The 25,750-nt window shown below is 40.5% G+C and overlaps 1 protein-coding gene and 1 long non-coding RNA gene across 3 annotated transcripts in view; one reads left to right on the top strand and one right to left on the bottom strand.

The window, feature by feature from the left end:
- The first annotated feature begins 1,261 nt into the window (after window positions 1-1,261).
- Window positions 1,262-25,750, top strand: part of dis3l2 (DIS3 like 3'-5' exoribonuclease 2) — a 57,667-nt gene continuing 33,178 nt past the window's right edge. Inside the window, exons 1-7 of one of the 2 annotated variants that reach the window (XM_082173950.1) lie at window positions 1,262-1,346; window positions 2,889-3,002; window positions 4,762-4,898; window positions 7,430-7,483; window positions 7,709-7,810; window positions 21,398-21,536; window positions 22,723-22,811. In XM_082173950.1, the coding sequence (XP_082030076.1) occupies window positions 2,894-3,002; window positions 4,762-4,898; window positions 7,430-7,483; window positions 7,709-7,810; window positions 21,398-21,536; window positions 22,723-22,811 (630 nt within the window). In that variant the 5' untranslated portion in view covers window positions 1,262-1,346; window positions 2,889-2,893. Of the gene's footprint in view, window positions 1,347-2,888; window positions 3,552-4,761; window positions 4,899-7,429; window positions 7,484-7,708; window positions 7,811-21,397; window positions 21,537-22,722; window positions 22,812-25,750 lie in introns of both variants that reach the window. The other variant, XM_082173949.1, reaches the window with a different exon arrangement.
- LOC309501861 lies at window positions 23,462-24,092 on the bottom strand. The gene is made up of 2 exons (XR_014207006.1): window positions 23,988-24,092; window positions 23,462-23,861 (listed from the first exon to the last, which is right to left on the bottom strand). It is a non-coding gene; the product is annotated as an uncharacterized lncRNA (long non-coding RNA).

Genomic DNA, 25,750 nt, shown 5'->3' with positions numbered 1-25,750 from the left:
TCACTTATTCTATCCATCTTGAAACCGAAGCAGTTTTTCCGTTTTTCTCTATTTTTGGGGGGTTGTTTTTTGCGTGAATTAGACTGATCTCCTGATGACGGCAGCTGTCTCGCGCCTTTGGCGCTCGTGTCCAGATCTTGCGGCTCTTTCGCTGCGCGAGACTTGTTCAGAGCTCGCGCGTCCTCGGTTCCATTCCTCACTGGTCGCGTGCTCCTGTTCTCTACCGGGACAGCTTTTGTGGACTGCAATTTAAAAATAAATGAAAGATTCCGTGAAAAATAACACTTTTAACCAAAGAAACAGCTGGTATTCGTTTGCTTTAAATGTAACCTGCTGTCATCCTATGCAATAAATAAAAAAGAACAAAAAATAAAAATAAAAAAAGGAAATGTTTAGGCTATAGCTCTTTATATCGCGTATAATACAAAGAAGGAAAATAACATAATTTGCAGCAACTTTCTTTACCAACATAACGTGCATTAAAATCCACAAACCTTGTTCTGGACTGTGGTGAGTGGTTCTGCGTAAAGTGACAGACTGACTATGAACAGTCCGCAGATGAGTGTGTAAATCATATCCATCCCAGCGACAAATCGCAGTAGGCTAATGCAAACGGTCCGGGTCACACTGTGTTTTATAATCCAGCTATGATGTCATGGTGATTTAAATAATAGTGTCATTTCCTTAATGCTTTAATGCCATTAGCTCCTTTTCTATCTTTAACTTAAATGTTGTTGTTTTATTTTATTTTATTTTATTTTATGATTATTATTATTATTTAGAAACTTTATCATCGAACTAACAAATGCATATATAAGCAAACAAACCCATAAATAATAATACTAATAAAACATTTGTTTAGGGTTAATGATTAGAAAAAATATAAATCCCGCATTCTACTCAAACTTGCACCGTCACAATAAATATTTATTGGCGATGTTTCGGTCACTTGACCCGTATAAGCCGGAGGAAGTTTTAGGAGTGTAAGGGATTTCATATTTATTTAATCTTTTATTGAACTTGTTTTCTAAGCTAACTTTTCACATAATTTTAATTTTTTTTAAGTTGTATTATTGAATAAAAATAAAAATATTAGGCTACTTATTTTATATAATTACTTACATAAAAACGAGTTAAATTACATTTGCATCAATATTCACACTTAATGATTCTGATTTACGACTAAATTGGACACTTCGAGCCTGAGTGCGCACCAAAACTCCAGTTCCCATGATGCAACGGCAGCCCTTTATTTATATTACCCGGAAGAGATGCGCAGTTGGTGTTGTTGTTCGAAGCTGTCCAGTGATATTTAGCAACCGATATAGACAGAGCAGATATTGACGGTGAGTTGTTATTTATGTATGTTTATGTTTAGTTATGTAGTTGTCCATTGGGACACAGGTGTATTTTATTGAAAGATACTGAGAGTATATGAGGATCAAGTAGCTTAGCTTGTTGTAAAGGAATAGTGTGCCTCACATACTGTGATATGAGTAAATCCCTTCTTTAATAAACCGTTTTAAACTAAACTATTTTATTATTTAAAACGCAATAAGTTATGAGTACATTTTTCTGGATCTTTTTTTTCAAGGGAAGCTTTTAAGTGAATGACATTACTATTAAGTTAATGGCATGATTCAGGCTTAACGTTATAAGCATGTGCAAACAGCCTGTGAAAGTTACTAAAATTATAATATCATAAATATGGTCAACGCAGAACGTTCTGTCAAGACATGAGAAATATGAGCTATGTAAGGGGGTTTCTTCAACTACTCATTTTATGCCCGGTATCTGCTTTTCAAATCTTTTATGTACAGATTTGAATACAATTATGCCAGTCAGGCCTAAAGTTAAAATCGTAAATTGTAATTATTAATCTACGTTTTTAAAGCTGTGATGATCTAAACAAATAGTGAAATAACAAATTTAAAGAAAATCACAAAAACAATTAGAATATTGTGGAAGCTAAATGTTATTTATGTCCATTGTACAATTTATTTAATTTTTATTTTTTTTATTGTTTGTTTTTCAGGATGTTTTGAACCTGTTTACTCAGTAGACAACAGTCTCAGTAAAGAGCATTATTGAGATAAAATATGAGACACAAACAAATTTTCAAGCTGTAATTTTCTGAAAATATTAAAATATAAAATAATATAATTGTGTGAATTTAGGATACATAATGCAAAATGTTCCTATAGTTAGTTCCATTTCATTCCCCCAAAAAAAGAATGTATCTTATACATTTTATACAGCAGTTAAGTTTCAAACTATAAACAGTTCTTTAAAAACATTTGTTTTGTCCAACTTCAAGGCCTTCATTATCAAACACTTTGATTCCAATTTGTCGCCATTTTAGACCAATTACACTTTATTTTAAGGTGTCCTGATTACAGTGTAGTTTTCCATTTAAGTACATAGTAATATTAATTAACTACATGTACTTACTGTAGGTTTAGGTTTGGCTTAGGATTAGTTGCATGTACTTATAAATGCATAATTTATAGTTATTACTATACATTTGTAACAAGGACACTGTAAAATAAAGTGTTACCCACTTTTGCCTATGGAAAATTGCTAAAATTAATTTATATGTCATTTGCATCACAGCATGTTATCATTAAGAAAAACTGATTGGTTCCAGTAATTAAAAGTTTTAAGGGACTGCATCAAATTAAGTCCACAGGGCCAAAAGTGCCCATAGTTGTAGAAATTCATATAAAATGTTTTTTTTCTTTTTCTGAAACATCACATCGGTCATTCATTTTTTTAATATATAAGACGTAGTAAGTTAAGTGTTGATTATATTTGGTAATTATTGATATGTAAAGACAAAAGCTGTTCTGTTAACCTGATGTAACCACCGACATGTTAATTCTTTGCAGAGATTATGGCGTCTTCTCCTAAAGTAAAGAGACCCACTAAACCCAGAGGTGCACAAAATCTCCCCAGATCTCAGAAGGATGCGTATGCCAGACTTCTGAATCAGCATCAGAATGGCAAGTTTCGTTCTTACTTGCAAGAGTTTGCAAAGCAGCAGGTGGAGGAGAACATGAGGACACCAGTTAGCAGATCTGTGAATGATGTAAACAGGAGAAAAAAGGGCAATTCGGAATCATCTTATTCTGGTGATAGCTTGTCCTCTCAGCAGAGTAGACAGATAGCTGACACTTCCAACTATTTGCACACAGACAAAAAAATCCATCAGGCAGCGTGCGCTGATGACCAGGACATGAAGCCTGGCATGCTGGAAAAGCACGCCACAACCGAGTCACATAAGGCTGCTGCACCCAGAAAGGTACCCTCAAAACAGCAACTGGAGAGATGTGAAAAAGACATCAAAGGGAGCACAAGTCTAGTGGGATCTGAGGAATGTGACGCTCAACAGTTGAGCGGTTCATGTGGGGAGGAAAAAGCAAAGAAAAAATCAAAGAAGAGGAGATCAAAAAGAAATTTGGAGAAAAAAGACATGGGGGCATCATGTGGTCCTGAAGTTGATGCCATTGTTGCTGGGAAATCACCAAATAAAAACGTCAAAGCTCCTCAAGGTATTTAGTGAAGTGAAGAGCCAGTCTCTCAAAACCAAGCCTTATTTAAAGCCATAAATGCATTTAATTGATTTGACTTAGTGTGCCACTGTCAATGCCGTTTCATGTTGACTTTATAGTTTGTCCAAAATCAAAGAATATTTTTTTTTTATTTGGATTAAAGGGATAGTTAATCCAAAAATGATAATTCTGTTTTTACTCACCTTCATGTTGTTCCAAAACTGTTCTTCTTTTTTTCCCTTCTATGAAACATAATAGGAGATATTCTGAGAAATGTCTTGTTTTTTTTTGTCCATACAATGGAAGTCAGTGGTCACCATTGTCCAAACCGACATTTTCCAAAATGTCGTCTTTTGTGTTGTGTTGAAAAAAAGAAATGCATACAGGTTTGGAACAACATCAGCATTAGTAAATAACAGAAATGACATTTTTGGCTTTTAAAGACACTTGAAATCACTTGACTTTAGTGTAAATGTTGAAATAAGTGGTTGGGGTGCGACATACCAAAGGGTTTAATGGCCAAAAGGCTTTAAGGCGCCATTAAAACTTGACTAAAAACTTTTTTGGTCAGATCTATCATACCCAGCTGTGGCCCTCTTTTGTTGAAGATCTGTCAAATTAAACTGCCGTGTCTGACATTTCTCTCTGATTCACTGTCATGCAAGATCACTGCGCATGTGATCATAAACTTTTGTAATAGACTGAATTTGAGTTGCAAATCGTGGAGTAACTCTACCCAGTCAATGTGTGTGAGGGTGCCTTCATCTTTTCTGAATTTGTTGTAAAAAGTTTGCGTTCATGTGTAGCTTTAAACAAATGTAAAACATAGATTTAACAAACAGACTGTTCTTCCTCTGCTTTCTCTTGTGTGTTATTCAGCCGTATTTTTTTATCTGTTTTCCCAGAAAAAAAGAGACACATTTTCAAATGTGTATCCTATATCTGTAAAGTAAAAAAAAAATCTATTTTACTATACAGATTAGTTTACTAAATAGGATACGCATTTCAAAATTACATCTTTTGAAGCTACACATGAACACATGGCTTCAAATCTAATAGATGTGGAACAAGTCAAAAAAATCCATGGCGTCTTAAAAAAACATCATGTGACCTACATGACCAGATTTAGTTTCATTCCAAATCTAAATAAACATCATAGTCATTTTTTTTTTTTTGCACGTGAGCTACAATTTCATCTTTCTTTTCACAGCACCAAAAGAAAGTTTACATCAAAAGGACAAAGATAAAAACACTAAAGATTGTAGAGGCTCCCGGAAGCTACTGTTCGAGGAGTACATGTTCACAGAGGATGTGTCTGCAGGCCTAAAGAGAGGAGAACTCCTTCAGGTGAATTTAATACATGCAAACTTATACTTCTGTGTAGTTCAAGCCAAGCAGTGACAACAGCCTGCAGTGTGACATGCCTAACTTAATGTAAAATATATATATTTTTAAGCTTTTTTATTTTATACATAAATTGTATAATATGAAAATGTATATTATAATATAATTTATTGTATTGAATTACTTACTAACCCTAATTGGAATATGTGGAATATTTGTACTTTTTTACAATCTTCAAAAAATCTTCAAAAAAGTTATTGTTTGTCAACCAACCTTTACTACTTACTGAATACTGTGCATTATGCACATACTGTATACCGACGCCTGCTATTTTTCTTAAATGAATGAGTATTACAATAGGTTTTCTTTATTTTTAGGCCCTATAGTCAAGTCAAGTCACCTTCATTTATATATTGCTTTTTACAATACAGATTGTTTCAAAGCAGCTTTACAGTGATAATAGGAAATTAATGCAACAAAGAGTGTTTTGGCTGTACAGCAGATCTAGAAGAAAGTCATTGGAAGTTTGACCCTTATGTAAATTTGTAATTGATTCATTTCCGTTGTAAAAATCATTAGTTATTAACTTAGGGGCTGCTTACACAACACCGTTTTCAACTAAACTTTTAATGCGTTCTGACTGTTTATTTACATGACAACAGAGTTTTGTTGGCCTGAGAACGCAGACTTTGAAGTAGGTTTCAAAGTGCAAGTTTTTGAAAATGGGTTCTGAAAGCGATACCGTTATCATCTCCTTGTAAACTTAAAAAACATGAATCTGTGAAAACGATGATGGCATGCAGTCGTGTAGTTTATTTTTACAAAGTGACATTGCCAATTTCCTGTCTGGCATGCATAATGCCAACGTTTTTAGTCGTTTCCACGGATGCATGTGAACTGGAATCATTCTGTGCAGAGGAAAAACACGCCTCTGTTACTAATGTAACCGCGATTCCCTGAGATAACGGGAACGAATATTGCATCGCCGGACGTTATGGGGAAAACTCCTTTTTCTCCGATTTATTAAAGCCTTTTATTCAATAACGCAGTGCTACTGCACAGCCATAACAGTGCAGAGATCTGAACGCGTGCTTATTGGCTGAGCAGTGGGAACTGCACGAACCTATGGCAAAGCAGCGCATCTGCGCGAGCCAATCAGGGCGCATCCCGCCGAATCGAGCGCATCTGCCTATATAACCAGCTCATTTTGCCATAGGATTTCAGGTTAATTCGACTGAAGCGACTAACGCCAAGTCGTGTGCGTCATAGCACGGCTGTCTACGCAATACTTGTTCCTGTTATCTCCGGGAAACGAGGTTACATTAGTAACCGAGACGTTCCCTTTCAAAACGTTCACTTGCATTGCGTTGCTAGATGCTATGGGGCACCAGTCCAATCCAGTCCAGTCCAAAACACGTGCTATGTTCTAGCAGTGTTCTACGGCCCTAGCCTAGGACACTTGGATAAGGGCAGTAGGACTAAGAGAGGGCAGAATTGCGCCCGATGAGAAGGGGTTCAGACTGTGGTCGGAACCTCCAGAGAGGTAATGGTGGGTCGAGCTTGTTCAGAGGTCAACTCTAACTAAACAGAGAGGATTTGTGCCTGCATTGCAGGGACTTCCAAGTTGTAAAATCTGGCAAATCTGGAGTGTGCTCTGACGCTGAAGCGTAGGCCAAAGAAATGGCGTCCACTATCCAGCGGGACAATCTTTGCTTCGTGACCGGGAGCCCTTTGGTGTGGCCACCGAAGCATACGAAGAGCTGCTCCTACTGCCTAAACTGGGCGGAGCGCTCTGTGTATATACTCGTACAGGGCAGAGCACGTGTAGTTGTTGCTCGTGCAGAAATTACTTGTGCTCTGAACGGAGTAGAGAGCGATTGGCTGGCCACAGGAGCGTGGAATGCTGCTATGGCCCCCACATAGTTTTTAAGCGTGGAGGGGGTGCAGCAGCTCTTGTTGAAAGGAAAGAACCAGCAGTACTTCACATGAAGTAGGGCCTTGGCTCCGGGCTGAGCACTAGTTGTAAAAGTGCATGGTGCCTGAGACGGTACGGATGGTAGGACTGTATACTGGTAGGCCACCCCTTCAAATGCGAATCTCAAAAACAGTCTGTGATGGGGGGCTATTTGGATATGAAAGTATGTATCTTTCCACTAAGAAAAAACAATCCCCTGGGCGTATTTGCGATAGGAGTTGTTTCAAGTTTAGCATATTGAACGGCCATCTCCTGTCACCGTGTCCAGCACCCATTTTGACACTCCGTGGATGGCTTTCCACGGCTGAATAATTTTGAGAGACAGTTCACTGCATTTGGGCAGGGAGCTGATGCCCTGGGGGTCTGGAAGAGGAAAATAATAAATGTAATATTTGGAGAGCTTTCGTGTTTTACGTCTTTTAAATAATTAAGTGTTAAAATAACAAGTGGACTTATTGTACATGGGTTTATTACGTATTCTTATAGAGTGAAATCTCAAAATGGAAAACTATTTAAACATTCATCATATTTAAAATATTTAAATGTCATTCTCTTTAAGGGAGCACTGAGGATAAACCCTAAGAAGTACAAGGAAGCTTTTGTCCCATCTCCTGTGAGTATTTTTTTCACCTTTACACATACTACATTTACAGTATAACCTGAAGTTGAGCATACTATTGAATGGTTGCTGGAATAAACATGATTCTCATTCAAAAGTAACTGACCAAATCTTATTGAATAGTAGTAGTTGTTGCTTTGTCATTGTCCTAATTCTGATAACGTGTAACTCTCTTCTGTGATGTAAGTTGCAATTGTAAAGTTGAATTTTTTTCTGCAGGACGGGTCAGCCGATATATTTCTGGATGGAATTGCAGCTCGTAACAGGGCTCTCAATGGAGATGTTGTTGTGGTGAAAGTTCTCCCCCCTGAACAGTGGAAGGTACTTTATCAAAATTTACATATCATAAATACAGCGCTGTATTGGTAGTGAGATCAATTTTGTGTTTTGCAAAGTTTGCTGCCTCATTATTTGTAGATTATTTTTTCACATGTTTCTATGGTATACTGAAAACAATAAGCATTTTTATAAGTTTTAAAGGCTTTTATTGGCAAAAACATTCAATATATTCAAAGAGTCAAAGCCAATATTTACAGCATTGACCCTTCTTCTTCAAAACCTCTGCAATTCACTATGGCATGCTGGATATCAGCTTCTAGGCCAAATCCTGACAGATGGCGATCTATTCTTGCCTTATTAGTGCTTGGAGTTAATCACAATTTGTGGGCTTCTGCTTGTCCTTCTCGCATTTTGAGGATTGAAGATCCGGGGAGTTGCCTGGCCACCGATCGAAAATTTCAATGCAATGTTCTCTTACGAGAGGTTCTCTCGTACTTGCGTAATATCTTACGCTAGGGGAAAACCTCTTTTCCTCGAGATATTGAAGCCAAAAATTATCCTTAATTTTGCAATAATGTAAAACGCATTGCAGCAGCATGCAGACATGGGCGAGACAGCTCGCGCGCCCATTGGCTGCTCTGCGGCAACTGCACCAGCCTATCGATAGAGGCCCCTCATGACGTCAGAACCAATGAGGGTGCTTCGCGCCCACTACGTCATGTCCCGCCGAAAGCGGGTGGGGCTGGGGTTATAAATACGGCCCAGAGAGGCTGGTTTGGTCAGTTTTTTATCTCTTCAGCGAAGAGATAACGCATCGCTGGATCCCGAGAGGAAGAAGCCGCGCCGTCTGATAGAAGCACTCAGCGGGATTAGTGCTGCATCTGAAGCTGCTGGTCGACAACTCGCCGCCTTCAGTCGCCGTTCCTGCTCACGCTTTCTGGCGTACATATCCTTTTCTCTGCTACTGTGTTTTGTGTATGTGTGTGTTCGCCGCCGCGACACACACTCTCATTGCACTAAAAGAGCCGGGCGTCTTGAAAAAAGGCGTCCTTTCCTGAGGACACGCAGCTCTCGCGCTCGCTGACGGCGACTGCCCTCACTGCGAGCTAGTTACTGCCTATGGTGACTCTGCGGACTCACCTGGCATCCTTCTCCGAGACTGCTCCTCCGTGTTGTGGAACCCTTTGTGTTCCCCCCCTGTGGCTCAGTGGCGGAATCTTTGGTTTTTCGCACGAGAGACCGGTGTTCGAATCCCGGTCTAACGACAGATAAATTATGCCTCCAATGCTTCGCTCTGTCAGTTCCCTGAAAGGCGACTGCAGATGTGCATTTTGCAGCCAACAAGCGCGTTGTACAACCCGCTCGCCTGCACCCAAACACCGTTTCTATGGTTCCCGTGCGTCACTGGCGAAAGGAGAAAAGAGTGTTTATGTCCCGCTGCGGCCGTGCCGAATTCCATTTCTCACACATTTCTCATTCCCCTCTGAAGTTCAGGCGACTGGAAATGTCAATACTGCAGTGAGCGAGCCTGTTGTAATGCACGCACGCCTGCAAACAAACGCCAGCATGTTGACGCTCTCTGATAATACTCGCGCTAACTAAATGCCTTTGTGTCTTCCCCTGTGGCCCAGTGGCAGATTCTCAGGCTTTTGCGCGAGAGACCCGTGTTCGATCCCGGGTCTACCGGCAGATAAAATTATGCCGTCAATGCTCGCTCTGTCAGTTCCCTGAAAAGGCGACTGCAGATGTGTATTTTGCAGCCAACGAGCGCGTTGTACAACCCGCTTGCCTGCACCCAAGCACCGTTTCTATGGTTTCCGTGCGTCACTGGCGAAAGGAGAAAAGAGAGTGTTCCTAGTCCAGCTGCGGCTAGACCGACCTCCATTCTCACACATTTCTCTGGAAATGTCAATATTGCAGTGGACGAGCCTGTTGTAATACACGCGCGCCTACAAACAAACGCCAGCATGTTGACGCTCTGTTTCTATGGCAACTTCTCGCTCTTCTCAACTTCAGTTCCAGTAAATGCGACTGTTCCAGTGTATTCTGCAGTAAACAAGTCGGCGACACAGCCCGCTTGCCTGCACACAAACGCCGCTTTTACAGCTACCCAGATAAATCCCATAAGAGTGTATTTTCTGGTGTTCTGGCCACGGGCGATGGTGTTATGAGTGTAGACAAAATGCCCACCGCCCAGTGCTCATTCCTACACAGAAACACAGCCCGTCGCACAGGGCTCGCGCACATGAAATCGACCCAGATCGATTGCGCACTAAATGTGGTAAATGTGCCCAGTGCCCACAAACACTACGTTCTGCATGTCTCAAGGTTTCCGTAAAACGAAACCAACATGCATTCGCTCTGCTCAGGCGGACAATGCTCTCAGTGTTGTAAATGTGCCCGCTATCCCGCGCCCACATTCACACATAGACATGACAGGTCTTACGGGACTCGCCCAGCCCTCCCCCTCTCGGTTGACCACTGCAGAGGAGTCGAGCGCGGGCAATCTGCCCGCTTTTATCAGCGCGCCCCCTGCCTCAAATGTCATATGCGCGACGCTTATGTTGCAGCACACTGAAGCCCCTCTGTCGCTGAGCGACCAGAGCGTGCTTCGCATTCAACCCCTAGCCATTCGTGCAAACGCATGGGCAAGGCTACCCGGGGTTTCGAAGTGGGTGCTAGACATTATAGAAAGAGGCTATTCGCTACAGTTTTCGCCGACGCCCTCGTCGCTATGCGACGCGCGTCAAAACCACGGTAAAAACAGAAGTAGCACACCTACTTCAAGCCGAAATTTTGAAACTGTTGAGCAAAGGGGCCATAGAGCCCTTATCTCAAGCTCAGAGCGAAGGAGGGCTATACAGCAGATACTCCCTGGTACCGAAAAAAGACGGGGGTCTCAGACCCATACTAGATCTAAGGCAACTGAACAGAGTGCTTGCGAAGCGACAGTTCAGAATGCTCACGACCAGAAAAATCCTCGCGCCGATTCGCCGAGGAGATTGGTTTGTGTCAATAGATCTGAAAGACGCATATTTTCAAATACAAATAGCGTCACGTCACAGGCGATATTTGAGATTCGCCTTCGAGGGCCAGGCATATCAGTACACAGTCCTACCGTTTGGCTTGTCCCTAGCACCCCGTACATTTACGATGTGCATGGACGCAGCGCTCGCACCCCTCAGACTACAGGGCATGCGAGTATTGAACTACTTGGACGATCGGCTGATTCTAGCTCAATCTCACTCGGTGCTCATAGAGCATAGGACCATTTTACTTGATCACCTCGAGAATCTGGGTCTCAGAGTCAATTGGGTGAAGAGTTCTCTGTCCCCCAGGCAGATAATATCTTTTCTGGGCACAGAACTGGACTCGCTGTCTATGATAGCGCGACTGTCACCACAGCGCGTACTAGACGTTCAGCGCGCAGCGAGCTCTTTCCGCTGCGGCGCATCTGTCCCGCTCAAGAAATTTCAGAGGATGCTAGGTCTCATGGCCTCAGCATCATCAGTACTTCAGCTGGGCTTGCTTCGCATGCGCCCGCTACAGTTCTGGCTGAAAGCGCGAGTGCCGCGCCGAGCTTGGGCTTCCGGTCTGCTTCGTCTCAAGGTCAATCAGAAATGCATCGTAGCTCTGAAACCTTGGAAAGCAAACGACTGGTACCGATCAGGTGTAAGCCTGGGGACTTCCCCGAGTGTGAGGGTGGTGTCTACAGACGCATCCACCTCGGGATGGGGAGCGCTGCTCCGAGGGCAGACCGTTCTTCGGCCAATGGTCAGAACGGGAGAAGCTTCTGCACATAAACTGCCTCGAAATGTTGGCAGTAGATAACGCGCTGACGCGTTTTTGTCCCCAAATAAGAGGACACCACGTCCTGGTCCGTTCGGACAACATGTCAGTGGTGGCTTATATAAATCACCAAGGAGGTATCAGATCCAGAACCCTTCACAGGCTGACGGAACGCCTCCTGGTCTGGGCTCAGCACAATCTACGCTCGCTCGGAGCAGCGCATGTGCCCGGCCACCTGAATGTGGGACCAGACAGACTGTCCAGAAACAATCTTCCGGTAGGAGAATGGTCTTTACACCCACAGACAGTCAAACTGCTATGGAGGACATTTGGCAGAGTGAAATAGACCTACCGGTATTTGCGTCTCAAGAGAACGCTCACTGTCGGGAATTTTTCCCCAAGAGCAGGGATGCGCTGGCCCACGTCTGGCCCCGCTGCCCGCTCTATGCGTTTCCCCCTGTCATGCTCCTACCCCAGGTGTTAGAGCAAATCAGGAAAAACGGATGCCCAGTGCTACTCGTCGCCCCATTATGGACGAACCAAGCCTGGTTTCCAGTCCTTATGCAGCTGACGAGTACCGCCCCGTGGCCGATACCGGTGAGGAGGGATCTCCTCTCGAAGGGAAACGGCTCGATCTGGCATCCTTGCCCGGAGCTTTGGTCCCTACATGTGTGGGCCATCAACGGGTACCCGTTAACCTCCCAGCGGGAGTGTTAAACACAATCACGCAGGCTAGAGCTCCATCTACGAGGTGGCTCTATTCCTCAAAATTGTCTGTGTTCACTAGCTGGTGTACAGCGCGTGGCACTTCACCCTCACACTGTGGGGTGCCGGAGGTTCTTTCCTTTTTACAAGAGCTTCTGGATAAGGGCAGAGCCCCATCCACGCTCAAAGTTTATGTGGCGGCCATAGCAGCGTTCGCTGAACCACCGCTTGGCCAGTCATTAGGAAGGAACAATCTGGTCATTCGCTTCCTTAGAGGAGCTAAGAGGCTGAATCCTCCCAGACCTCCCTCGGTTCCCGTTTGGGACCTTTCCAAGGTTCTGGAAGCCATGAAAGGTGCCCCATTCGAGCCAATACAGTCAATAGACCTGAAACTCTTGTCTCTCAAAACAGTGTTTCTTCTGGCTCTCGCTTCAGTGAAGCGCATAGGGGACTTGCAAGCGCTCTCAGTGAGCGCGACGTGTATGGAGTTTGGGCCTCATGACCTGAGAGTCATACTCAAACCAAAGCACGGATATGTTCCTAAATCCCTCAATACACCGTTTAGGGCACAGGTGATCTCCCTGTCGGCCCTGCCGGTATCTGAAGAGGAAGGAGACGCAGGCTTCCTTTGCCCGGTAAGGGCGTTAAGAGCTTATGTGTCTCGCTCATCTGTTTTCAGACAGACAGAGCAGCTCTTTGTTTTGTTCAGCGGACGTTCTAAGGGACTAGCTGCGTCAAAACAGAGTTTATCCAGACGGATAGTTGATGCTATAGCGCTAGCTTACACATCCAAGGGCCTGCAATGCCCGTTAGGTGTCAAAGCGCACTCAACGAGAGGCATGGCCTCGTCGTGGGCTTGGTCTAGTGGGATTGCCTTGCAAGATATCTGTATGGTGGCGGGCTGGGCCTCCCCGTTTACATTTATAAGGTTTTATAACCTCGAGTTTCCCGCTTTACAAGCTAAGTTGCTCTCAGTCTCATTTTTCAGTATTGCCTGCCCGATGCTATCGGCTCAGGATGCTGAAACTGCTAGAGCGTCGATCACTGATCGTCTGTATACTTCTGTGGGCAGTGCGTAAGTCCCCCATATTTATCAGTCCAGGCCGAGTTCGCCCTGGCTGTGTGGAACACTTGATATAATCTGCTCTTATTAGAGCTCTATATTACAGGAATGATGCTATTCTAGCCCCTCTTCCCGGATTCTCTGCGAGTCCCTTGTGATTAGGCACTGTATGAGCCCCGGGCACCTGCCCTTGGGACTTTAGTGTTATATCTCAGGCACGCACAGCGTTTTACACTGTGTTCCCCTAGCGTAAGATATTACGCAAGTACGAGAGAACCTCTCGTAAGAGAACGTACTCGGTTACTAACGTAACCTCGGTTCTCTCTAGAGAGGGAACGAGTACTTGGGTATCTTGCCGTGCATACGTCATGTTCTGATTCGCTTCAGCGATGAAAAAACTGACCAAACCAGCCTCTCGGGGCCGTATTTATAGCCCCAGCCCCACCCGCTTTCGGCGGGACATGACGTAGTGACGTCATTGGTTCTGATGTCATGAGGGGCCTCTATCGATAGGCTGGTGCAGTTGCCGCAGAGCAGCCAATGGGCGCGCAAGCTGTCTCGCCCATGTCTGCATGCTGCTGCAATGCGTTTTACATTATTGCAAAATTAAGGATAATTTTTGGCTTCAATATCTCGAGGAAAAGAGGTTTTCCCCTAGCGTAAGATATTACGCAAGTACTCGTTCCCTCTCTAGAGAGAACCGAGGTTACGTTAGTAACCGAGTACATTCTCCGAGCCACTTCATTATCACTTTTGCCTTGTGACATGGTGCTCCATCATGCTGAAAATGCACAGATCATCACCAGGATTGCTCCTGGATCGCTGGGACAAGTTGCTCTTGTAGGAAGTTTTGATACCATTCTTTATTCATGTTAGTGTTTTGGGGCAGAATTGAGAGAGAGCCCACTCCCTTGGATGAAAAGCAACCCCACACATGGATGGTCTCATGATGATTCGCTGTTGGCACGACACAAGACTCATGGTAGCGTTCACCTTTTCTTCTCCAGACAATCGATTTTCCATATGTCCCAAACAGTCAGAAGGGTGCTTCATCAGAGAAAATAACTTTGCACCAGTCTTCTGCTATCCAATCCTTGTACTTCCTACAGAATTTCAGTCTGTTCTTGATCTTTTTCTTGGAGAGATGTGGCTTCTTGCTGGACACTCTGGGGTGTCCTGAAGCCTTCTTCACTGCAGTTGTTGAACCTCTGTCATTGAAGTTATTGATGATCCTGTAAATGTCTTTCCACTTGAACACAATGATTGGAAGCACCTCTTCCCTTCTTTTTATAGCAATCCTTTTTCTCTTATAATCCAATCTAGGCCGCTGTACGTGAGCTGTATCGTTCAGTTTCGTTCCGACAAACGGGGCACTAATTTTTCTTTTGCTCAATATGTTCAACGTTAATAAAAGGTATCCAAGCAAAAAGTTCTCCACGCATTATCCTGCAGTTAATGAGAAATTGTAATTTATTGGCGCACTATATTGACTGCGTATTGAGACATGTAAAACTGTTGAGCTAGATTTTCAACCAATCAGCATCGAAAATGTAAGTAGGTCACAGCCGGAATCAAGCCAATATCACTACGCACATGTAAACATGGAGGAGGACGTAAGCAGCGCATCTTCATCTGATAGCGGCGATCAGGCTCGATTAACACCCGTAAAGTGTCTTCTTCATGTCGGAAAAGATGGTGGGAAAGGTCCGCAGCCCTTTACTGAAGTCCGATGGGAAAAAATCAAGCATAGGAATGGAAATGCAAATGCAAAAAAAACTTGCATCACAATAAGTGTATTGTGATTGTCAAAACATTTTAGTAACTAAACTGAATTGTATTAGGTTTAGTGACAACATGTTACAATGTTTATATGGTACAATTTCTGGTAAGCTAGGTTTTTTTGGGGGGTTTTTTATTACAAATTTCTTGAAACAAATTTCACGAATTCAATTCTTGTGATTTGATTTAATATTGACTCATTTGAATAAATATTAGGTACACAAGATAGGCGTTCATTTTTATCAAGAAAAAAAAAAAAATACATAGGCTACATACAGAGAGCCCTATCAGCTGGTAGTATTATTTAAGGTAAAAAATAACTCAGATTAAATATAATGCATTTTTTATTATAATAACAACTTTATTTAATGATATAAGTACAAATATAATAAATATGTAATATAGTACACATATTTAGCAAAATACTTTTTCTAGCCAACTAACGTGCCTATATTATGGTCATTAAATGGCTTTCCTGAGGTAAATGTTATGTGACATAATTGTTCTCCAGCTGTTTTATTGATCCCTTTGTTTGATTGATTGATCGATATTATGTATGAAGCAGGGATGTAGTGGAGGCTAAACGCACGTAAACGCCGTTTACGCACCTCCCAAAATTTGGAAATAGCGTTTGCCCACCTCCAAAGTGCGTTTATCCACCTCTAAATTTCACGTTATTTGAGCGGACTTTGCTTTTCCAGTGCGTGATCGCAGAGCGGCACATGATTTGAGCATTTGGGCCGTTAACTACAGAGCAGAACGCGCAGTGCGCAAACACGGAGCAGAGAGCGCAGCGCGCCGAGTTGAGTAAAGTTGGCAATACATTCACAGATTCGAACTTCCCGAGTCAATAACTCGTGAGCTAAATGTTGTTACTACACAAATAACACCTCTTTTTAATCGTAGTAATGTAGACAAGCAGCTACAACCTATTTTTTTCTCAAAACGAGCTTTCCCTCACAGTGGACAAAATACATTGATCTCTATGCGCAGGCGGCAGATCCGAAGGGACCGTCTGCAAAGTGCAAAACCCGAAAACAGTCAATAACTTCACTGTCACACACTATAGTGTCATCAAAATAAGTTCACACATCACTGCTGTCCTGATGGTTATACTACAACACTTATTTTGTATAAATATCTTTTTGCATAATTTTTATGATTATTATTTATGAAAAATATTTAATAACTGCACTGTAATTCACTGTATTGTTGCCAAATTCAGTTCGCACATCACTGCTGTCCTGATGGTTATACTACAACACTTATTTTGGAAAAAAATATATTTTTAATTTTATATACAATTGTAAATGTATCATGTTGATGATTTTTATTATGAAAAATATTCAATAACTTCACTGAAATTCACTGTATTGTTGCCAAATTCAGTTTACACATCACTGATGCCCTGATAGTTATACTACAACACTTATTTTGGGAAAAAAATATTTTACATTGTATATACAATTGTAAATGTATAAAAAAAATTTTTTTAAATATGAAATAACTGCACTGTAATTCACTGTATTGTTGCCAAATTCAGTTTACACATCACCGACGTCCTGGTGGTTATACTACAACACCTTGGTAGTACCATCAAATGATAGCCTATAGCGATGTCATCAGGATACACATATACCGGTAGGCAGTGGCCCACCTTACCGGGTGACCACGTCGTGGTCCACCAGAATTTATAGTTTACCCACCTCTTTTTTTACCACTACACCACTGGTATGAAGAATATACATTTCGGTAAGCTGTACTGTTTCTTTCAACATTGTTCATTCGTGTTTATTTACTATTAGCTAGTAGAGATGATCAGGTCACGTGCCGCTAGGGATCAATTACAAACACCAAAACGGTATTTATTGTTTGAATTTCGTAATAAAATTGACAGAATCTGAGAGCTGAGATTTTTTTCATATCATAACTAACCTGCTCTGTCTAGTCTGTCGGTCTCGTGTCCTCTTTGCTTCACGATTTTTCTGTGCGTGAGAAAATGGATGTGTGGCGTGAGAGCGTGTGAAAAGTGTCAATTGCGCGAGTCTCACGGTGAATGCGTGAGAGTTGGCAGCTCTGTTATTATATTTTGACTTAATTAGTGGTGCTTTTCAAAGCAACACTATTGTGATTGTCGCTCATACTTATTATTCTTTTTATTCCGCCACTAGTTTGGTGCGTAACTTGCCCCGCACCGTTTGTCACAGACCCCTGAGTGAGGTGTCAAATCGACCGGCTCATTGAGGAGAGGTGTGCTATGACTTTTCTAAGCGATCGGGTGTACGATGTTCGCACAGCAGACGAAAAAGCGGCCAAAAAAGTCCCATTGACTTAACATTGGGCATTCTAAAAATATTCAAATCCAAACCGACGTTTTCACACACACAGACTCCAAAAGGGCCTGACACCCCTGCGTCTCTCCCTCTCTCTCTCCCTCAGAGGATTTATATTATCTAGCAACCAATAAGAAATGGCCTAAAATCTTCATAGCCACACCCTAGCAACCAGTTACAGCACCCTAGCAACCACTAAGAGCTCCCTAGCAACCATCCTAAACCAATAAAAAACATTTATTTTTATTGTTTTTATTTTTAAAGCAATATCACACTCGTAGCCTTGCGATATTGCTCCATGCTTGTGTCTATACGGCCCCGTTATTAAAGATTTTAAGAACTCTATAAAAAGGCCTAGCAACCACCCAGAACACCCTAGCAACTGCCTAGCAACACCATAGCAACCACCCAGAACACCCTAGCAACCACCTAGCAAAGCCCTAGCAACCACCAATAATACCTTAGCAACCGCCTAGCAACCACCTGGCAACAGCATCTTGATAAAAACATCATGCTAGCATCATGCTAATCAGGCTAGCATCATGCTAACAACATGCTAATCAAGCTAGCATAATGCTAATAATGCTAGCATTATGCTAATCAAGCTAGCATAATGCTAGCAACATACTAATCAAGCTAGCATAATGCTAGCAACATGCTAATCAAGCTAACATCATGCTAGCAACATGCTAATCAAGCTACCATAATGATAACAACATGCTAATCATGTTAACATCTAGTTAAAAACATGCTAGTAACATGCTAATCATGCTAGCATCAAGCTACCAACATGCTAATCAAGCTAGCATCATGCTAACATCATGCTAATCAAGCTAGCATCATGCTAGCAACATGTTAATCATGCTAGCATCATGCTACCAATATGCTAATTAAGCTAGCATCATGCTAGCAAAATGTTAATCATGCTAGCATCATGCTAACAACATGCTAATCAAGCTAACATAATGCTAGCAACATGCTAATCATGTTAGCATCTAGCTAAAAACATGCTAGCAAAATGCTAATCATGCTAGCATTTTGTTAAAAGCATGTTAGAAACATGCTAATCATGGTAACATCATTCTAACAACATGTTAATCATAGTAAATCAGGCTGGAATGTGGTAAATCGTATAAATCATCTTAGAAACATGGTAAATCGTGGTAAATGATGCTAAAACGTGGTATATCATGGTATCACAACATGTTAATTGTGTTAGCATCTGCCCAGTGGCGAATTTTGCCACTGCAAGCACCACTTCACATTTTCTTCAGGAAATGTACATTCTAGTTCTATTTGTTATTCAGATTTTACCTCAAATATTACCTTTGAATTGGAACATGAGAAGTAATTGGGATGTTAATGCTACAGTAGAAGTTTTCTTGATAATCTTATCATGTTTACTGTCCCTAGATAGCAAATTCAGGTATCACACATTTCAAACTGGTTTATTTTGTACTTCAAGTGGTAATTCGGCATTTTTGGGTTTATATGATAAACAGGTTTGAAAGTGCAAAATTCCCTATGTTTTCCCTTTTTTTTTAAATGGGCACCTTTAGCATAATTTTTATCAAAAACTGCAAGGTTGTGTGTGGAGAACTTTTTGCTTGGATACCTTTTATTAACGTTGAACATATTGAGCAAAAGAAAAATTAGTGCCCCGTTTGTCGGAACGAAACCCTATTTCTAGGCCTCTTTTAGGCTACCGACAGCGGCCTAATCGGAATGATAGAGTGATTTCACCTAGGACTTGTTTACACTTACCCATGTGCTGATGATATGATTAGTGAAATTATGTTAGCTGTAACACACACACATACACACACACACACACACACAGTATGTGTGTATACAGTGGATATAAAAGTCTTCACACCCCTGTTAAAACAGCTGTTTTTGTGATGTAAAAAATAAAGGTAAATTAAATTTTTTTAAAACTTTTAATCTAAAAATTATAACCCATGCAATGCCACAGAAAACCAAAGTGACATATTTCAGAAAAAAAGAGAAAAATAAAAACTTAAAATAACCTTACTGCATGAGTGTGCACTGCACACCCTTTTATAATAGGATGTGGATGTGTTCAGAATTAACAAATCATCAAGCTCTTGAAATAGTACACACCTGTTTTCACCTGAAGTGACTCTGATAAATTCCAAATAAATCTGAGCTGTTCTTGAAAAAAAATTCTGACATCTTCATGGTTGCATTCTACTACATGAGCCATGGGTCAAAAATAGCTTGCGGAGCATCAATAAGATCTCATCGTTGATAGCTACAGTATTGCTCATTGTTGATAAGCTATTGTGAGGGCTATAGAAAATTTCCAAGGCATTAGATATACTATGGGACGCAGTGAAGACAGTCATCAACAAGAGAATAGAAAGTATGGCACAACAGTGAAATTATCAAGGCGCAAAAACAATATATTTGGCGCAAAAACAACACACCAGATCTGGAACATTTTTGCCAAGAAGAGTGGGAAAATACTCCTAGGTCAAGATGTGTCAAGCTGATAGTGCTGCAATAAAATCAAAGGGTTCTTCAACTAAGCATTAGTTCAGGGTCAGAACAGTATGCTTAAAGTTTTAGAGGACATATTACGTTCTAGAATATTACAAATATCTCAGTTAATGTGAGGTTCAATAAGCTGCATGCATGATAAATATAAAAGATGTAGCAAAGAATTTTTAAAAAGGTATTAGGTGGCATAATGCATGTCATGCTGCATGGCAACTTCTGTATGCTTGTTATTTATATGTCTATGCTCTATGACTTGTTTTTAGTACAGCAGAGCAAATAGATTTTAGGTTTTTGAATTCTTTAGCTATATAAACATTCTGTATATAAGAATTGGCAACAAAGCTAAAGCTTTAATGATGGTAGATGTGTGCATGTGTGGGCAGTTGTGTGTCAGGAAATCTAAACTGCTGCTAGGCAATTTTTGTCAAGATGAAAATAATCAGCTTTGTAAATAATCAGCAGCATAGGAAAGCAATTAAACATGAGAAAATGTAGCTATTACACCCTAAAGGCACATATTTCTTCTTAGATTTGCAGTCATGTAAGGTTATCACTATCATCTGAAATCCAAATAAGAGAAGGGATCAAAACCAAGAGTTTTTTTTTTTTTTTTTTTTTTTTTTAAACATGAGGTACATATCTATATCGTACATAAACACTGACATATTATGTGGGGCAAAAAAAGTCCACATATCTCTTATAATGCCCTTTACTTTCGTCTACAGCAGAGGTCTCAAACCCTGCTCTTGGGGACCCACTGTCCTACAGAATTTATCTCCAACCTTAATTGAACACACATCTGAACCAGCTAATCAAGCTCTTCGGGATGGCTTGAAATGACATGCAGGTTTGCTGAAGCAGGTTGGAAATAAAATTTGCAGGACAGTGGGTTCCCAGGAGCAAGATTGAAGATCTCTGCTAGAATGTCCCTCATTTTCTTTTTCTGAAGTTGGCAATCATACATGCAAGAAATCTGAACTTGCAGAAATCCTCCACAGATTTCCGCAGAGTAATTCAATTCCGTAGATCCCCTGCCCTTTTTGTGTTTAATTATTTTTAGTAAATGAACCAATGTTTTCTGCTTCCAGTAGTTTAGTATTCTCATCTCCATTTCACATTTTTTTGCATCTTTAAGTCCAAGAAGCAAAATTACACGAATTTCCCCCCACAATTAGTACTACAAAATGTGGAAAAGAGTGCACAATCGAGCCTATCGATCAGTCATGTTTTCATACTATTAAGACATACAGTACTTCATTACTTTCAAATACAAGTAGTGTAAAACTTTTTGTATTAAAATAGATGTATATGAAATGAATGCATGTTGAATGTATTACTTGTAGTTTTGTATAGTATGTAATTGTGTATAATCAAAATGAAAAGTGACTGTCTAACATCATGCATTTCAATGCATAATGTGTCACATTTTGTACACAGGCAGTCAATGGAGATATAAATGAGAGAACTCCATCCAGTCAGAATGCACCAAAGGCTCCTGATGTCATAGTGGAGGCCCATTACAATGAAGATGATGAGGTGATCAGTAAAATAAAGAATGTCAGTCTCCATGATAAAGGTAATGAGCTTTTCCTGCAGGCACAGTGTTCTGTTCGCCTCTTACTCAAGGTTTTGCTGATAAGCACTAATTTAGTTGTATTTATTATTTTTACTCCAAGCTATTTACAATAAGCTTAAGTCTTCACCATAATTTAAGTTTAAATTAATAAATTATTATTTATTTGAAAAAAAATATTATGTTACATTTTGTAATGGACATTTTTCACAAATTTGTAACTAGATAATAAAAATTTACCTTGTTAGCATTTAATTGGTTTGGTCAGTCCTGTGCCAATTTTCTTTTAGTTGCATCTCATGCTTTTAGATACATCTCACACCACCACATTCACACCACACGCCACATCTCACACCACACATTGCCCCAGGAATTGCTTCTTTATAAATGTAAAGGATTATCCGATGCAGGGAATCTTTAATATATATATATATATATATATATATATATATATATATATATATATATATATATATATATATATATATATATATATATATATATATCTTGATACATGTGCTTTCTCTTATAGTGCAGAAAAAAGTTGAGTCACCCATTGATGATTGAACAGCCAAGAGCTGTGATCTTTTTTTATCTTTATCAAGCCCAGATATCTTTGTTTGCACATGCCTCCCCAAGACGTCTACATATTAAATCATTAAGCATCTGTAGCTCAAAACATGGCAACAGATTCCAGAGTGTCAAGTTTGATACAGGGCATGTGGTGACTGAGGTGAACGGGCAATGAAAGACATGATTGTGTTTGCAGAATGAATGAGCTATTCACCTCTTTCCAAAAACCAAGATCTTCATGACTCATTGTTAAGTCCTTAAATTACCCTTGTGTTGCTGTGGAACAATTGAATTTTGCTTACAATTGATGTCAAAGTTTTTAAATTTTGCATTATCATTCCAAGGCTTTATTTGTAATAAATAAATTCATTGATTTAGCACATGAGGAATGGTGCAAACAAATTATTCCTTTAACCTGATACATACAGCCACTGGTAGCCACCTAAAATGTTGATTTGCTTTGCTGGCTTGGGGTAACAATAAGCTTGGCTTTGTTTACTTTGAAGATGGATGACAAAAAATCAACAAATTACATTGATTATACATACAAGTGTCAGAAAATAAAAGAGAAATTTGCAATCAAATTTATCTTGCTATAACTTTTTTTCTGATTTAGCCCCTATCACAGCACATTCTGTCAAACATGCTAATGCATGCTTCACTTCTGGATCAAGTTCAGAGAGAGCTATGCAAAGGACTGGAAAGGTAAGCCATTTGTTTGAAAGGATATGCATTTGACTTAAATAATTATTATTCATGACAGTTATAAATAAAATGCATTTAGACAAGATTTAGAAATTCAGACAATTTTCTAAGATGACAAGTATTTTCATTTAAAAAGTTGGCTTTTGAAATAGATTAAAACAATGTTGCACTCTGTATTTGTTTCCTTTTTGGAATAATGTGCATCACTGATGAATCATGCACAAAAACATCAGGAACATTTATTAATGGGGTCCTATTATCCCCTGTTACAAAGTCTTGATTTTGTTTTTATGGTGTACTATAAAAACATGATGTTTTCATGCTTGAAAGCGCATTATTTTTCATATATTTTACATTATTACAGCTCCTCTCTCACCAGTCTGGTTGAACGTGTCGTTTGTGCTGTGATTGGTTAGCTGGCCCGGTGTGTTGTGATTGGCAGCGCTTAGTGTGTGTTCGGGAAATGTCACGCCCATTCGTAACCGTGAGCTTTACTCAGATGTAAATATTAACAATGGCGTCAATTTCAAACCAATACGACCCCAATTCAGACCCTGAAAATGTTAACGAACAAGGTATTGTGCTGAACGATATCAAGCACGGACTTTGCAAACACGAATTTCCCTGGACATTTCAGAGTGAAGAAAGTGTTGTTGTTTTTTTGTTTTTTTAGATACGATGTTATCCACCATTTAATAATTTTTTGTCAGAAAACTATGGTAATACAAACAGTAATTGATCACAAAATAATTTTCCTAAGGGGCATTGAACAGTCTTACAAAAGCAAGAGCTTACAAAAGCTAAAGTAAACACTACATCAATATTGTAATGTTAGTTAGTGATTATGCTAATTATGTAGTCCTCTAACTGTTAATAGAAAACACAACTACAAATAATAAGACATACTTACAAGTTGTGATCCATAAACAACAGATTGTCCCGACAAAATGGGAATGGCTACGACTTTCAGGAGAAGCTTTTTTGCGTATAGCCTGCATTGTACTCACTTCTGGAAGCTGTTCTCTATAAAATGTGCAGCGCACAGACAAACTTTGAGGTTACAATATTCAGGAACAGTGTTAAAAATAAATTTTAACCTCTCTAAATTCGTCAGCCTTATGACAAACTGCGACAACAACTCTTCCTCTTCTCTAAAGCAGCCCAACATGGCCTCACCCGCTTTATTGCGTGCTGGGTTTATGTACATTTTAGGGATTGTGATGTCACCAACTCTGGAAGAAGCTCGTTGTAGTCCATACCAGAGGTTTGTTGTAGTCCTTATGTTGCGTTCACACCGGACGCGAATAGCGCGTCAAATTCGCGCCTGCCGCGTCTAGTTTGACGCTTGACCACTTTGTGTTAATTCGCGTGTCAAGAGCGAAATTGACGCGAAAAAACAAAAGTTTGAAGCAAAATTTACGCGCGTCAGAGGCGAAAGTTTCGAAACCCGTTGGCGGCCATCTTTTTTAGATGTTTATCGAGCATTAGCATTAGCATTAATCGAGAGAGTCACCGCTCGTATATGCTCTGGAGAGCAGAAACAGCTGCGTAGGGGACATCGTCGCTGTACTCGGGTCCACCAGACCCTCCAGAGGGTTTCAGGAGTTTCACAATTTGCTCCAGGAGCTAGGTTTGGTGGACCTAACGGTGAGGACGCTGACGAGGACAGCGTAGGCCGTAAGGCCTCGGCCTCGAGTGGTCGCTGCCTGACGAGCCCGCGCTCTACAGCCCGGCGCGAGGTTCACCCTCGCCCGCACCCACCTAATCTGTCATTTATTTTTGTTTTGATAATAAATGGAGCCAGCCTCCAAAAGTGAAACCTGTCCTGTGATTTTTGTTTTTATACACTAAATTGTGTTTGTTGTCTTTACATTAGAATAATAATGTTTCATATAATCTAGAATAGATATGGAATAAATAGCATTCAATACAAAATGAGTATCTCTCATATATTGAAATCGAGTGTCTTTGCATTGACTTAACATTGAAATCACTCGCGCCTGACGCGCTATTCGCGTCCGGTGTGAACGCACCATTAAAGGGGTCATATAATGCCATTTTTGTACAAGCTAATATGATTATTTAGGGTCTAAATTAAAAGTTTGTAATATACTTTAATTAAAAATTCTCATTAGTATTGTAAGAAAACACTAATTTAACCTGGTCAAAAACAGCTCCGTTTTCAGCACGCCGTTTCAGTGCATGTGTCTTTAAATGATAATGAGCTTTGCTCACCCCGCCCCTCTGCTCTGTGCATACACCGTTTGTAACACAATAACCATAACGCGTTGTTCATCATAAACGTGGGATTATGAATTATATTGAGAACGTAGTACATAGAAAACATGCCGTAATGTACCCTGAGTGTAAACCTTAGATGCATTCATCTTGAAGCGTGCAAGCGATTTGCAAAGATTAATATATTAATAAAGGTTAATAAAACGTTACACTTACTTCTTCTGGAGGTTCAGCAGGAACACGTTGGTACCGATTTATTTTTTCAGGAGCAGCTTCTTAGCAAAACTAGCTTTACTGACCCTCATTTGTAAAGCAGTCTGGTGTGTGAAATGATTCGCAAACATGAAAGCATGGACGTTGATCGTGGGGAAATTTGGGTATATTCCCTTCAAAACAAAACTCAGCCACTGTGTCTTCAGCAGTTCGGATTTAGGAACATCAAAATGACTGCTGTGTTCCTTATTACAGCCAAGAACAGAACACCACAATCGCTTAAAGACGACGCCATTCTTCTCCAGCATATCAATGCACTATGATGACAGACAGCTGCTCATGAGAGAGGGCGGGTCTGTGTTTGAAACGCTGCTGTCAATCAACCATCATGGGAGGGGCGTCGATATTGTGACGTCACAAAATCGAACGGCTTGATTTCAGAGAGGGTCAAACATATAAGGAGATTTAAAAAAAAAAAAACACTGGAT

Source organism: Leuciscus leuciscus (genome assembly GCF_965113295.1).
Source record: "Leuciscus leuciscus genome assembly, chromosome: 6".
In the NCBI taxonomy this organism is placed as follows: domain Eukaryota; kingdom Metazoa; phylum Chordata; class Actinopteri; order Cypriniformes; family Leuciscidae; genus Leuciscus; species Leuciscus leuciscus.
The sequence above is the reverse complement of the archived record's forward strand: the minus strand, read 5'-3'. Positions and strand labels throughout refer to the sequence as shown.